Source organism: Cupressus sempervirens, chromosome 8, assembly GCF_028749045.1.
Source record: "Cupressus sempervirens isolate cs-2001-9-10 chromosome 8, ASM2874904v1, whole genome shotgun sequence".
Taxonomy (NCBI): domain Eukaryota; kingdom Viridiplantae; phylum Streptophyta; class Pinopsida; order Cupressales; family Cupressaceae; genus Cupressus; species Cupressus sempervirens.
The window spans coordinates 114,158,091-114,175,255 of NC_143125.1; the positions used below are offsets into that span (position 1 = coordinate 114,158,091).

At 36.7% G+C, this 17,165-nt stretch overlaps 1 protein-coding gene across 1 annotated transcript in view; it reads left to right on the forward strand.

Moving 5' to 3' along the window:
* Positions 1 to 17,165, forward strand: part of LOC149541848 (uncharacterized) — an 88,125-nt gene that overhangs the window by 46,358 nt on the left and 24,602 nt on the right. Inside the window, exon 6 of the mRNA XM_089796930.1 lies at positions 16,149 to 16,175. Coding sequence (XP_089653056.1) covers positions 16,149 to 16,175 — 27 coding nt within the window. The remainder of the gene's footprint in view (positions 1 to 16,148; positions 16,176 to 17,165) is intronic.

Below are 17,165 nucleotides of genomic sequence, written 5' to 3' on the forward strand. Positions count from 1 at the left end.
TTACCTGGCCACTCGGAGCTAATGGAGTAGACAGTTTGATCCCACGATGAAAGGTGAGAGAGATTTGGTAGTTGGCAACTTTGTACTAGCCAACACTGCAAGTTTCAACATCACCCGAGATGGCGTTGTAAAATGAAAATGGAGCATAATCTCAAAAAATTGAGAGATTTTATTGTAGGTCTCTGCAACACGGTCCTATAAAAACTAGAATCACATTCATACCTCACATGAGCTCTGAGATATGCCCCATCAAAGATCACAGCCCTATGGCATTTAGTGATGCTTAGGGATGTTCTGGTTCGGTGTTCTCAAGAACATTCGAGCGCTGAAAGGGACAGGACAAGGTTAGTGATAGTGTTTACCTAGCCACCTGGAGCTAACAGAGTAGATAATTTGATCCCACGATGAAAGGTGAGAGAGATTTGGCAGTTGGCAACTTTGTACTAGCCAACACTACAAGTTTCAGCATCACCCAAGATGGCATTGTAAAAAAAAATAGAGTGTGATCTCCAAAAAAAGAGAGAGGTTATTATAGGTCTCCACAACATGGTCTTGTAGGAATTGGAATCGCATCCATACCTCGTACAAGCTCCGAGATATGCCCTGTCAAATATTGCAACCCTATGGCATTTAGTGACCCTTAGGGACATTCCGATTTGGTGTGCCTGAGAACGTTCGAGATCTGAAGGGGATAGGGTTTACCTAGCCACTCAGAGCTAACAAAGCAGACAATTTGATCCCACAACGAAAGGTGAGAGAGATTTGGCAGTTGGCAACTTTGTACTGGCCAACACTGCAAGTTTCAACATCACCCGAGATGGCATCGTAAAATGAAAATGGAGTGTGATCTCTAAAAAGTGAGAGAGGTTATTATAGGTCTCTACAACATGGTCCTGTAGGAACTATAATTGCATCCATACCTCGCACAAGCTTCGAGATATGCCCTGTCAAAGATCACAGCCCTATGGCATTTAGTGACCCTTAGGGACATTCTGGTTTGGCGTGCCCAAGAATGTTCGAGCATTGAAGGGGACAGGACAAGGTCGGGGATAGTGTTTACGCAGCCACACAGAGCTAATGGAGTAGACAGTTCAATCCCATGACCCTTTTTCCTCTAAGTTGCAAATTTGAGCAACTTTTACTACTTTCAACAATGCAACTTTGCACAAAAAGTGCAATTTTTATTTTTTTCACTTGATTCCAATTCTATGACTTAGAAAAGGTTCGGCAACAATAAAACCTCAAAAGAATATAGGATATAGATAGTTTTATGGTTATTTCCCAAAAGTTGCTAAATTGTTGCAAAAGTTGCTAATGCAACTTTGCAATTTTTGCACTTTTTGGAATTTCAACTAACCACCAATCTAAATGAATCTTAATCATTCCAAATGATTATTATAGGACTCAAAATCACTAAACCAACCTAAAAAAGTGCAAAATATTGCAAAATACAAAAAGTTGCTAAAGAGCAATTTTTGCAAATAATAGTTGTCAAACTAAAAATGAGATTGTATGGTGTTCCAACCATCCAAATGGAAGTTATAACTATTTGAAGGCATGTACTTAAGATCCCCACACATGGGAAAGGTCATTGTATGGATAGTAGACAACAGTGGTGAATTAAAAACTCATAATTTATGTCTTTTTTACTATTTTTTTGATTATGTACAGCCTGTACGGATTGGTGGTGGTAGAAATCTTATATGGTTGGATAGAGGGTTGAGTTAGGATTCCATTTAAATTGGTTTGAGGTCTTTATCTTGTATAGGGAAAAAGTTATATCAGTTTTAGTGTAGGTAGGTTATATTTACTCCAAATTTGAGAGTTTCAGCAAGATGGAATCCTAACTTGCAAACCCATTGTGGTAGACAAGTTTGGATGGTCTAAATTGATTGATAATGTAATATTTTTGAAGTTTGACCAATGAATGCATAGTTTTCCCTAAAATTTGAGTGCATAAAAAGGGGTATGTGATTGCTCCCAAGGTTGATTTAGTGTTTTCTCCAAACAAGAGTTGAATTTTATGTTGGAAGTCATCTAATATAACCAAAGTGAAGGTGTTTGAACCATTTTGGGGTTCTAGAGATGTTGCAAAGTAAGAGTTCTAGAAATCCCTAGGGTAAAGGGGCTAGAAAGGAGGGTTCTGTAAAAACCATTGTAAAGTTGATCATGAGACCAAAAAAAATAGAAGAATCCTTGCATTTGAGTCATGTCTTAAGACTGTTTTGGGTCATGGGAGTTCCAAAAGTCAAGGGATTGTGAATTGCTTTGTAAATGGCCTCAAACTAGGCCTAGTTGGCAGACTGAAATAGCCACTTTTGAGTGATATTTTACAAAACAAGTGTAGTTGGTTTTGGAGTATATTTTAGAGTGAGGAAAAGAGTATTTTAAACACCCAATAGTTTAGGAAGTTCTATGGAAAAGTTTGGAGAAAACAACAAATTAGTGACTGGCAAGGGCTAGTTGGAACAAGCCTAGAAGAGGTAAAATTGAGAAAGTGTAATAGATGAGTTGCTAAGAGTGTGCAAGGAGTTGGAACATATTAGATGGGATGTTTTGAGATGATCCAAGGTGTTGGGGCCATGGTATGAAGCCAAGGACAAGTTTTGGTATGTTGGAGGCACCAGGGTACACTAGGTGCATGGTGAACAATGTGAGTGTTTAGAAGACAAACTAAAGATTTTGGTTATAACCTCTTAGACATGGTTGTAGGAAGATGTTACCAAGTCAGAGACCTCCTCTTGAACCCTAGTAGAGTCTAATTCCTTGGGTAGATTCCAAGAATACAAGAGAATCCCAGAGTTGAGTTGTGGTTCCTAAGGGAATATAGGAGGGCATTGCATCAAACACACACACTTGTTGTATAGTCACAGATATTGTGATCATTCATGAACTTGAACAACTAACACCATGTTAGAAATAGTGTTGTGAAAAAGGACTACAAAATAGAGGGAAATGGCCATCAAATATGCATGATTTAAATAGCTACATTAAATAGCCCTTTACTTCATAAATCACTTCAACTCAATCATTACATTGTATAGACAACCTCATCATTTGTCACTTGAAAAAACTTATCATGTAAAAAATGAGGGAAAAATCCACAAAATTAAATCTTAAAATGTTACAATAGTAAAAACCTCATGGAACACACATGAGATGAATATACATAATCAAGTATTAACCATTTCCAACATTCCAACTTTATGATAATAATGAGTCAAAGTCTAACAAATTGGAATGCAATGATTGCAAGTATTCTTGGGTATCTATTACAAGAAACCATGGTTTGGAAGAAAATTAAGAGTAAATTAGTCTTGTAGCCAGGAAAATGAGCTTAATAAACACTTTTGAGATGGTCATCTCATGATGATCATGGATAAATCATTTAAAGCATACGTTGAACCTACCCAATATATACCTGCATCACTTAAATCACATTAAATGCTAGAAGAAAATCAATAAATACAGTAAAATTTGTTAATATAAGAACCATTTTATGGAAGACTAAATTGATTGTCTGTATACTTTTAATTCTTGTCAAATCCATCAATATACATTTTGTATCCTAAAATATCAAAAGTTCGATTTCTTTTTAGTAGACCTAAATAGTCTTTTGGTTCTCTCAACCTAAACATCGGCTGATCAACATTATCCTTAAAGAGAACTATATCTGTAACTGCCCCATTATCATCAGATTGAGACCTATTTTCCTTCTTACTTTTTGATGATTGTGATCCTCTGCAATTCCAGGCATAAGATGATTAACATACAATGGTACTTGAACAAAGAACACTAATAAATATTGAGGATGTGAATTGATAATACCATTTCACAGATGATTTTGGCATCTCACCCTTTATCACTTGTGCTTCGACTTTATTAGCCCTCTTCTTTGGTGACCTGCAAATGAAGAATTAGCACAGTAAAAAATCTAAGATAAGATTAATCCACTAAAATTAGAGAATGACAAAAATTTAATTTGGCTTGTCATTAAGAATTATCAATTTGTAGAAATCCTTGCTTTCTGAGTTATATGATAACCCTTGCTTGATGAGTATTCAAAAATTCTCCCATTGTATCCTTGCTTTCACCAGTTTGAAGTTTTTGGTTACATGCACACAATCATGACTTTACATCACAAAGCATTCACATTCTAACAATTTTCATGTTCTTTCATTACATTTTGATCTAAACAAAAAATTCTAAACTTTCACTTATTCAAATGAATAATCTAAAAATGGGTCCTATTAAAGAATCTAATATAAATTCAAATAATGTATCTAGATTCTAAACAAATCAAAACATAAAATCTATGATTTAAACTAAATCTCATCACTTACACATCATAACAATACGGTCCACCTTAGTCATGTGGATCGTCTTGGGGATGTAACATTGTATTTGGATCCAACTGATCACTCTTTCTCTCTCTCCCTCTCTCCATATTCAATCTAATGAGCCAACTGGATCTGCTCGACATTTTAATGTCTCAAGTATTGCCTCATGGTCTGACTCACGAACTTTCTAAAGAATCTTATTATGTGGTTCTCCACCATATTTTATCAAGTGGACATTTGATGTGACAACAAGCTTTGAATAATAAAGAATCTTTCTCTCTGTTTGCTAATCCTCGAATAATCGCAAGTTAGGGTTCTTCACAGAATATCGTCTAAGCCATGTGCCTATTACAACCACTGCACCGACATGGTACTCTAAACCTTTAGCATCTTAAATGAGTGATCCAATTTTTGTTTGGCTTCAACACAATGACACAAATAATAATCTATCCCTTCTTCCTTGTCTTTAGGTGCAATAATAGCAAAAACATGGCCTGCAATGACAAATGTACAAAATGCGGTCATTAATTCAAAAAATACTTGGGTAAAAGTTATAAAGTTACATATTGAAATTACAAAGATATATAAATATATATATTATTAGATTGCACTAGATCTGAAAAGTGGTCAAAGTCAATAGATGAATCCATCTCTACCATTTTCAGTGCTTGTGGGACGATAGGTGTCAATTGGGTCTAAAGCTTGTATATCCCATTTGTCCACCCATTCAGTTGACTCACGGTCATCCCAATTTTTCTCTACACATGATGGAAAATAGCATGTCATTTTTTGTGTGTGGATACTCCATGAACCTGCATCAAAGCTTCTAAAGAGTGTAACTCACTAGATCATGTTAGTGTGCAACAATCCTAATATGGTGCAATGTTAGTATTATCTATCAACCAAAAAAATCTATGAACCGTAGACTCACCTTCCTTACCTAGACCCAGTGTAGCATTACACCATTGGACGATGGATTTTGCATCTATCAATATTGCTCCATCTTTGTACTTTAGTTCTTCACGAGCCAAAGCTCTTTTAATGCATGCACCTGCACCATCATGCTCTCCCTTACCATGACCAGCCTCTGTGAAATTCCACATATATTAAATTCTACACAACTTGTGCATCCTGCTCAACCAATAGAATATCCGTGCATTCTTGAATTGATATGCACAATTGTCTGACCAAATAATGTGCTAACGATATGTTATGCCCCTATTAGCCAAATCTCCATAAAATAGTTGAAAACAACCATGTACAAACTTCGTAGAATGTGATCGATCATCACTGATGTAAAAATGGTACTCCCTCAAAATTTTCCTGTCATCCTCTGTACTTGTAGGTGAATGCATGAATGTTATGTGAACAAATATGGAAAACTGTTGAGAAGTATAATACTTTGCTTGCACCTCATTTTGTGGTTGTAGTGTGTAGTTCTCTGCGAAATCTACAACCAAAACAATGGTATCTAGTGAAAACGTATCTTTGCACAACTTGAATTGCAAATCCAACCATCGAGCTCTATGGGTATGTCTTGCATACTCATAAATAATATTTTCACAAAAAATCTTCATGAACTCATACACTAGAATCTTTTCAATGACTAAATCACATCTTTTACCATGTTTCCTATCTTTTAGAGCATATGTCACTGTCTTAAATTTTTTGTAATCTACTATTTCATTTCCAATTGCATGTGTACTATCCATATGTTGACAAGTTGATAAAAGTTTCAAAGAACCACAAAATAAACATGTACCATCCAAGCATGATGTCTTGTAAAATTGTTGGTCGTCCCCTATTTCACATAAAATGTTGGATATGAATTTCCTTGAAGATCTTGGTGGCTCATTTATGTCACAATCTTGCAAAACAAACTGAGAATGCAAAACTATGCATATATGCCTAAAAATATCAAAATGGTTAGAAAATTCAATATGTATCCTACAACAACAAGTTGTGCGTGTGTGATTTATCTTCACATAAAAAGGTTTACCCATCTCAAAAAATATTTGACTTATTCAAATTTGAGGATACATACCAATAAATTTTGCAAAATATTGTGTCTGAGTTGAGTCCAAAAAATGTTTCGCATGTGGGTTGTGATTTTGGCTACCAATCCTCCTTCTTACAACAGCTCTTTGATTAGGGGAAACACGTGTATTATTTTTCCAAAAATCTTCAATCAATGATTTCAAGGCTTCATTAATTTCTTTATCCTTTCGTGGTAGTCTATTGTTAAATGTCCATAACTCATTTTTTGTTGGATCTTCCAATCTCTCACGCCTTAGCATGGCTCTTCTTAGAGTACCTCTACCAATTTTTAATATTTTTCTTGTCTTTCTCATGAGTCGAGCTTTCTTCATTTGACTACTTACTATTTTCGATGTAAGTACTCATCTTGCGATATTACTATCTTTGGTGCGTGATTTAGAACCCACTTTGTCATAAGCACTCATTAGATTCTTTACAATATTTTTTTTATTTGAATCATCCATCGTTCTTAGCCCAAGAATCTTCATGATAGGCCTAAATTTCAAATTTCTCATCATTTCAACAAATAATTGGCATTGACTTGTAATATTTAATTCTTCAAAAAATAATCTCCACATACAATTAAATTTTCTTTGACAAGTACGCTTGCTAATCTTTTCAGGCATTGATTTCAAAATGTTAGTATCAATATCAATCAAATATTTTGGTCTTCTAAAATGAATTCTAGAAGGTGTTATAATCTCTTCCATTCCCTCAATATTTTGAACATCAACATAAGGTTGAGTGTATTGCGTACCTTGAACTGAAGATGATGTGCCTTGGCAATAAGATGCAAAAGACAGAATATCACCTACTTGATGTGTTGATTTTGTGCCTTCAGCATGACATGATGGAGTGTGTATATCGTCGGATCTACAAATTAGTCTCTTCAACATGAGAGGACGATATGACTTCAATATTGGAAGATGGTGTAGCAAACAATATGACTCCAACATTGGAAGATGGTGTAGTGGACGATATGACTCCAACATTGGAAGATGGTGTAGCGAACAATATGACTCCAATATTCGAAGATGGTGTAGTGGACGATATGACTCCAACATTGGAAGATGGTGTAGCTACACAATTCAATTGTCTTCTTGAGCGTAACAGTCTCATTCGTTCTCTTTGTCTTTCCAATTTTTCCTCTTTGTTTCTTTGTACCAGTAGTTCTTGATCCTCTTTGAAAGTCAATTCTTCATTATTGCTTTGCAATTTTTTTTGCTCACGTAGTAATTTCATTTTATCTCTTTTAATTGCCAAATCTCTCTCCCTATCTTCATTTGTTTGAGTTTTGGGTTTCTTCCTTGGCATGATGATGATTTCTACATGTCAAATTATTCAAACATATGAATTACTTAAAATGTGTAAATTACAAATTTATTCAAATACATATAAAATTATAATTATTTGAATGAATACACAATATATATCAAACGACTTGTCAGATTTCTAACCATTTTGAAATAACATTTCATTCAAACATACAAATTTCAATGAATTCACTATATATTAAACAAAATGTCAAATTATAATCAAATTTGTATCTATATATCAATAAACAATATTTAAAATAGATTGCACTAACCTTTTCTATACAAGGAATATTCAAAAAGTCTTCAAATCATGTATCCAATGATTGAATTTGGTATTTGCTAGCTTCCAAAAGTGTTCAAATAGTGTTTTCTATGTTGAAACCCATGATTTCTATCTGAATAACAAAGTGCATAATAGACCAATAGCAAAGAATGGATGAAATGGGCCCCAAAGTTACTTTTTGACCATTTTTAGGTGATTTCACATAGTGCGTATGTACTAAAGCACGTACGCACTATGTGAAAACTCATCACTCTCCATCCTCCCTACTCTCTATCCTCCCTAGTCTCTCTCCCATCCCCTACCCTCTCTCTCTTCCTACTCTCTCCCCCCTCTCCCATCCCTTACACTCTCTCTCTCCCCTCTCCCATCCTTTACTCTCTCTCTCCCTCTCCCTCTCCCACAGCCTACTCTCTCTACCTCTCTCACCCTCTCTCCTCTTCCATCCCCTACTCTTTAGATCTCACACACAATCTTATCCCCCCCACTCTCTTCTCTCTCATCCCCTACTCTCTACATCTATCACACACACTCCCATCCCCCCTATCTCTTTCCCTCTCCCTCTCCTACCACCTACTATCTCTCTCTCTCGAGTTCTCTCTCTCCCTCTCTACTCTCTCTCTCTCTCTATATCCCATCCCTTACTCTCACTCTCTCTCTCCCATCCCCTACTCTCTCACACTCTCCCATCCCCTAATCTCACTCTCTCTCTCCCATCCCATACAAGCTCTCTCTGGCACCACCTACTCACTCTCACACTCTCTCCCATCCCCTATTCTATCTCTCTTACACACACACACACTCACATCCCCCTCTCTCTCTCCCTCTCCCACTCCCTCTCCCGTCCCCTACTCTCTCACACTCTCACACTCTCTCTCATTCCCTACTTTGTCTCTCACACACACATTCCCATTCCCCCTCTCTCTCCCTCTCCCATCACCTACTTTCTCTCCCCCATCTCTATACTCTCTCTCTCTACCACCCCCTACTCCCTCTCACACTCTCACACTCTCTCCCATCCCCTACTCTCTCTTTCACAAACACACACACTCTTATCCCCCCACTCTCTTCTCTCCCATCCCCTACTCTCTACATCTGTCACACACACTCCCATCCCCCCTATCTCTCTCCCTCTCCCTCTCCCACTCCCTCTCCTATTGCCTACTATCTCTCTCTCTCAATTTCTCTCTCTCCCTCTCTACTCTCTCTCTCTCCCATCCTGTATGAGCTCTATCTACCACCACCTACTCACTCTCACACTCTCTCTTACACACACACACTCCCATCCCCCCTCTCTCTCTCCCTCTCCCACTCCCTCTCCCACCACCTACTTTCTCTCCCCCATCCCCTACTCTCTCTCTCCTCTCCCATCTCCTACTCTCTCACACTCTCACACTCTCTCCCATCCCCTACTCTGTCTCTCTTACACACACACTCCCATCCCCCCTCTCTCTCTCCCTCTCCCACCACCTACTTTCTCTCCCCCATCATTGTACTCTCTCTCTACCACCCCCTACTCTCTCTCACACTCTCACACACTCTCCCATCCCCTACTCTCTCTCTTTCATAGACACACACACTCTTATCCCCCCACTCTTCTTCTCCCCCATCCCCTACTCTCTACATCTATCACACACACTCCCATCCCCCTATCTCTCTCCTTCTTCCTCTCCTACTCCCTCTCCTATTTCCTACTATCTCTCTCTCTCAAGTTCTCTCTCTTCCTATCTACTCTCTCTCTCCCATCCCTTACTCTCTCTCTCTCTCTCTCTCTCTCTCTCTCTCTCTCTCTCTCTCTCTCCCCCCATCCCCTACTCTGTCGCTCTTACACACACACACACTCCCATCCCACCCTCTCTCTCCTCTCCCATCCCCTACTCTCTAGATTTGTCACACACACTCTCATCCCCCCTCTCTCTCCCTCTCCCACTCCCTCTTGCACCACCTACTATCTCTCTCTCTCAAGTACTCTCTCTCCCTCTCTACTTTCTCTCTCCCATCCCCTACTCTCACTCTCTCTCTTCCATCTCTTACTCTCTCTCACATTCTCTCCCATCCCCTACTCTCTCTCTCTCTCTCTCTCTCTCTCTCTCTCTCTCTCACCCCCATCCCGTACGAGCTCTCTCTACGACCTCCTACTCTCTCTAAAACTCTCGCACTCTCTCCCATCCCCTACTTTATCTCTCCTATAAATAAATACACATTCCCGTTCCCCCCCCCCCTCTCTCTCTTGTAGTCCCTCTCCACTGCCTACTCTCTCCCATCCCCTACTCTATCTCTCTTACATGCTTCCATTCCATCTCTCTCACCCTCCCACTCCCTCTCCCAATGCCTACTCTCTCTCTCTCTCTCTCTCTCTCTCTCTCTTCCTCCCTCTCTCTCCCATCCCTTTGCCATTGCCTACTCTCTCTATCTCTCTCTCCTCTCTCTCATTCCCTACTCTCTCTCTTTCACACACACACACACCCATCTCCTCTCTCTCCTCTCCCATCCCCTACTTTTTCTGTCACTCGCTCTCCCTCTCCCACTCCCTCTCCCACTGCCTACTCTCTCTCTCTCTCTCTCTCTCTCTCTCTCTCTCTCTCTCTCTCTCTCTCTCTCTCTCTCTCTCTCTCTCTCTCTCTATCTCTGCTACCCCCTACTCTCTCTCTCTCTCTCTCTCTATCTCTACTACCCCCTACTCTCTCTTACATTTTCACACTCTCTCCTATCCCCTACTCTCTCTCTCTCTTTCTCTCTTACAGACATTTCTATCCACACTCTCTCTCCCTCTCCCACTCCCTCTTCCATCACCTACTCTCTCTTCCATCCCCTACTCACTCTTGAGCTACTTTGTCTTCCCACTCTCCTATTCCATACTCTCTCTCTTTCACACACATGCACTCCCATCCTCCTCTCTCTTGCTCTTCCTCTCCCACTTTGTCTCCCACCGCCTACTCTCTCTATCTCTTTGTCTCTCTCACACACACATATAGGCATTCCCCTACCGCCCACCCCCCACCCCACCTAGCTCTCTTTTGGTCTTGGTTTGCAATTTAGGCCTCAATAGTGCATGCACACTATAGCACACACACGCTACTAAGAATCTAATGCTTTCAATAGCGCATGCGCGCTATTGAAAGCTTTACATTAAACCCAAGCCTAAGGCTTGGTTTTGCCTTGGAGATCCAACCCAAAGGTTTGGAGTTTATAAATAGGTTTGATACATGTTTTCCAGCAAACATACCAAAAATGATTGATTTTTCTTGTGTGTTCCCCTTCAAGATTCCTCGTGATTGGGTATCGATAAGATCAGGTTACATAGCATTATAGGTCTTTGTGTTAGCTATCTAAACCATATAATTTATTTCTAATTTGAACTATTTCAAGCCTTTCATCTATAATTTATTTTGAATGTATGTTCATTTTTTGTCAAAAACCACCATGTACTAATTGGGCTATAGATTTTAGCTCATTCATCAAATTTTGCAACAACTTAGTTTTTTAGAAACTAGACTCCATTCTACACACTTTGAAAAAATAAGTTTTGATTTTAGATTAGTTTTCAATTATTTCTAGGGGGAGCACACAAATATTTCACATTTTTGGGATGTGTCTAGTTAAAAAATTCATTCAAAAAAAAATACAAATTATAAAATTACCAGAAAAATTTAGGATAAACTACATAGTGTTAAGTAACTTTTGACCAGAGCAATTAAAGAATTTCAAAAAAAAAGTTAAAATTTTAGGGGGGGCACACTTTGTACTGTGTTATGTTTTTTTGGAATAAACAGTACCACTTTTTGTGGCCCCCTTTTTTGAGGACCTAAAACTAAACCACTTTGAAAAAAAAATAGTAGTTTAGAAACTAGATTCAAAGGACTACAACTTTTTTTTTTGTCATATCTTAAAATTTTGAGTGTAACTATCTTCAAATTCTTGTTGAAGTTCAAAATTTGTAGATTTCAAGAAAAAGGTGTCCACTTATACCCCCCTTTTGGCACCACAACTTGGTGCGCTTACCCACACTTCCCTTTACCCCTTGAGGCACTATCCCATTACTTTATTCAAATTTTTGGGAATGCCTTGGAAACTACATCTCAAAACTTTTTAACACCAACTTAAAAATATTATAGAACTATGAACTGTAATCAAATAATATTGAAAAACCAAGAATCTCATAACTGCAAAATTTTGAAGACAATAAGGAAATGTCTACAAAGCTTGTAACAATTACATATTTGAAAGTAAAAAATGTTTGATAGATTAATCTTTTGAGCTTTAGAATTTAGAGTAGGCTCACTAGTCTACATAAAATATCTTGAACTCTAGCAAATATGTCTCTCAGATATTCTTAGAGTAACCACAGTTAGTTAAAAAAATCTCAACACTAGTTAGATCTATCTTCTAACCTTTACAATTCATAATAGTCACACCAGTCTAGTTAAGAAAAATCACAGCTTACAAGGCATCAAGTTGAAGTCTTCTTGAGCAGAAATGAAGCTCTTGTGGTAGACATGAGACCAACTCCTCCATCCAAATACTTCTTTAAGAAAGTAACAAAAATAGAGGACTCTAGATCTTCTTATTTTTCAAACTCTGTAATTTTTTATATTTTCAAACATATTAACAAACCACTTCAAGGCAGACATAGTAACAAACAAAGGAAGGCATATTACACCTTGACAAACTAATACAATATTGCTAAAAATCAATGTTGAATTTCAATAAATAACACAAATTTTGAAGCACAAAGACTTAATATGGATTCTCTAATATAAACTTAGTTAAGGTTAGCATCTTTTCATGCTAACTCATACTGAATTTTGAACATTTTAATTGTACAATTAATAAAATATTATTTTCTATGATAAACCCATGGCTAATAAAATTGGGTGTGAAGTAGCTTTGGTCTAGTACCAACTTCAAGCCTGTTAATTTTTTGACCCTAATTCAGTGAAGTAACATCGTGAAGGGTTGTCCACTTTTAGTCACTTTATCTTTTACTAAAATTGTATTTAATTATGTGTCATTTGGTTAAATAAAGTTTTTTTCTATTGGAGTTAGGAGAGATTCACAATGGATACAAATTCACTATTAGGCTAGTAAAAAAAAATAGTCATCTTGTCTTAGATATTTATTTTTGTTTAATATGCAATATTATCACTTTGAGAAATGATCAAATATATTTCAGTCTTTGTGAGATAAATGGGCTCAAACTAAGGTAGATGGACATCTTTGTTTACATCTACACCTCTATTCAACATAGTAGGGATCACAATGTCCACATCCTATATCAACAAAAAATAATTAATTAGATTTGTCTCCATCTTTCAAGAGTCTCGTTCAATAATAAGCATAAAATGTAGTTTGGATTTATGACAATAAACCTTGAGGTCATAGAAAATCAATATCTTAGTGAAAAGGACAATTTTAGGTGTAAAAGAATGTATACACCTTTCTTCTATGAGCATTGGTCTAGAACTCACATTTCCTCTTATGACCCAAATCAAAAATTTCAAGAAGTCACATTGTTGGTGATATAAAATTTTATGGAAGAGAAGAATATACAAGAGAAAAACCTTTTTGTTTAATTTTGTTTCCTATCTTTAAGGTAGAAGTGATGCAATTTTATCATTTTGCAGTATTCTATTGAGCTATGTATGCATGTGCATCACACCTGTGGTGGAATTTTTCTTAGATTTGATGGAATATCATTTCCATATAATGGAGTGGTTTACATCACAAATCTCTTTCTTAAAAAAATAGATTGTTCAACATTCCTTTTTTAAAAAGATTGCATGATAAATTGAAATCGGGAGGTTATACATTGACATATTTGTGATAGAAACTTGTATGTGGATGAAACCTATATAGATGAAACCTTTATAGACTTCAAGGTTATTAGAAATACATCAATGCCAATAGTTCATTAAGCTTTTTTTATATCATTATTAGTATTTCTTTCAATAGAATAAATGATACTATCTTTTAACTCTTGAAATCTATTGCGCATGGGCTTAGTTTTCTATGTTTTGCAACCTTATGTGATCAATTTCGGTAAGCATTGATTGGTTTTAGTATTGATCTTGTACTCCTCATTGATTTTGCATTTTACATTTAAATATTTTGTCAGACTAAGAGAATGAGCTCTACACTCACTTTTAAAGTATTGATTGTTAAATTACTTTGTTTCTTTAATTCATAAAAAATATTCACTCACGAATTATAAAAGTTCACCTTCTGAAATAGAGACAATTTGTAATTAGGAACAAAACAATTTTCTTCCATGTATTTTAGTATAGTGCTTTTAACCTACAAGAGCCACAAACTCTATTTAACACTACTATTTAGTAGATTGCTTTCTATATTTTACCATGCAAAAGTTCAATTGTACTTTCAAATTAAATACCTATCAACATACCTCTTGCACCTCTTTCTGGTGCAAGTGCTAGTATAAAATTTCATTACCTAAGTGCTACACCTCCCTGTAAAAACACTTACCATTTAACATATGTAATGTGCTCACTTAAAGTTGGAATGTTTTTGTTTTAAAATGGAAAGTCAAAAACTTTTTACTATTTTTGATGAAATGTGTGAATACATTAAATATTATTATTCTTTATATTTGATTAATTTTATTTATAAATTTTTTTGATTAGATTGATTAATTGACATCTTATATTATAATTAATATATAAAATAATTTATAATTAGTATATCAATGTTTAATTTGATCAAAACATTTGTCAATTAGATTTTTTGAATTTTTTTTTATTATGTTTCTTTTTTCAAATATAAAGATTGTATTTAATATAATGCGCTCACTTACGTAAATATTCTTATTCTTTACATTTGTATACGTGTGATAAATTAGAAATTTTTACTATTATTTTTTTTTTTATTAGATTAAATTGACATTTAATATAATAATCAATATATAAAGTAATTTGTAATTGGGCATATGCACCGAGTTGTGGTGCCAAAAAGGTGACAAGGAAATTTTTTTTTCCTATTTTAAAAAGCGCGTACGCACTATAGTGCGTGCTTTAAAAAAATAAAAAGTATATATGATGGGCTGCAAACCCGTAGCTCATCATTTTCATCAGCATTTTCTTCTACTCCTACAGCGAGCAGCGCGTACGCGAGTTGAAGACTCACCATTTGCACCACCATTTGCCAAAATGCCTCCTCGTCGATGAAATCCAAGACCACAAGCGCACCCACGACGACGCCGTAAGTGATATAAACCTAACTTTGCATTGTTTGATATATTTTTCATATTGTTTTGTAAGTTTTTTATATTCTTTTGTAGGGTTTTTACAAATTTCATTTAGATTTGTTTATTTATTTGAATTTCAATTGATTTTTTATCAGGAAATGTTCATAATCAACCAGAAAATCCACAAGAACATCAAAACCCTCAAGAACCCCAAAACCAAAACCCTCCTCAAGAAGAAGAACAAATTTCACAACCCAAACCAATTGCAAGACCTCCACCAGGCACACAAGAAAATATAAGAAATGAAATAGAGAGAGGCAAAACTGAATTAGAAGGAATCATTGCTCGGTTGAAAGAATCTGGACAAACCAATCCAATGAGGGCTCAATTGGCATCATCCCTCGAATCCATTAACACTCAAATAGCCTCAGTTAGTGGGCAGTTAGATATTTGGCGGGCTAAGAGGGATGAACAAAGAAGATTTTATGCAAATAAATTGTCATATGAAGATGTTAGAAAAAAAGAAATACCAAAAGGTAGTATATGTGCATTATTTAGAAAACCTGGTGAGCAAAATACTGTTAGAGAAGGTACTAAACGATTCCCCATCCATTGGTGCATACATGATGCTATTAGAAATAATTTTTGGGATAGATGGTGGATGGTTTTTGATGCCCCTCCTTGCAACAATCACGAGGTCCCCATGTATTTTTTGAAGAAATTATATTGTGAGTTTGTCCTTGGGGAGATCCCCAATTATTTTGATATGTTAGACTCCTAGGGTAGAGGTGGGGCGTCAACATTTGAGAGGCCAGGAGCACGTCGTGACCCTAATGTAGTTAGGGCAGTCGTGGTCCATCCATAGCACGAGCATGTGATTATTCCTTCAGTTGTGAAGGAACATGTAGAGGCCAGCACTCTATGGACCATTAATGCTTTGACGCAGACCCTCATCCATTCCACAAGCCCATTAGTTGAGGGGGAGCCTTCTATACATCGTGGTCACATGTGCACTTCATGCGGATCCTTATGCACATTTGGCACTCATGTCGGAGATGGTGTAGATGATGGGCTTGTCACCGATCAGTTCCTAAACGATACATTTGGCATTGGCACACAGGTAAATTACTAATTTGATCACATTTCATACGTATAGTGAATGATTAATTAATTAGGATTTATTGACATTGTTCAAAATTTAGGGTCAAAGTGTTCCTAGGCCTAGCAGCGATCCTCCAGGCCCATTTTTTGTCACTTCGATGAGTCCTGAGGTATGTATCAATTTAATCATTTTAATTAATACATATATTTATTACGTAATCATATTAAGGATTGACCAAAAAAAATATGCATGTGCATCAGTTCTCCACAGGACCCTCAACCTTTACCACAAACGCAGAGCAGAGACATCATACGAGCTTCACACAGGTACAATTGTTTCATGTTAATTTAATTCATTTGATTATATTTATTCCATGTTTCATGTTAGATATAACGTGTATTGTATGACCTGTAGCTCATGATGTCGGACACACCTCCTCATTTGCGACAGTCTATTGATAGTGGAGTGGCCGCAGCTATGGCTAGCTCACAGCCACTGACGGAGGTATGAAAGAATTTTCTTCGTTTTAGTTGTTGTTTATAATAGTTAATCTCAAAATTTATAATGTTATTTATAAGTGATTATATTTATTGAATTGTTGTAGGGTCTTGTCATGCCTGATCGTCCACGAGCATTTGAGGTGGACTTACAGAGTGACTATTTGTTGGCGGTAAGAAAATAATTGATTTTGTGAGTACATATATTTGATTTCAACGTATAATAAATATTGATTCATATCTACTTTCTTTGTATCAGTTGGACCTGGAGAAGAGCCTCAACAAGAGGTCAAGTGAGCGTGTCAGGAGGGCCCCGTCATCTCCACTGTCTCCCTCCACACGACAGTAGAGGATGTCGAGAGACTTGTCTCCTTCCCCTCGTGGGAAGGAAA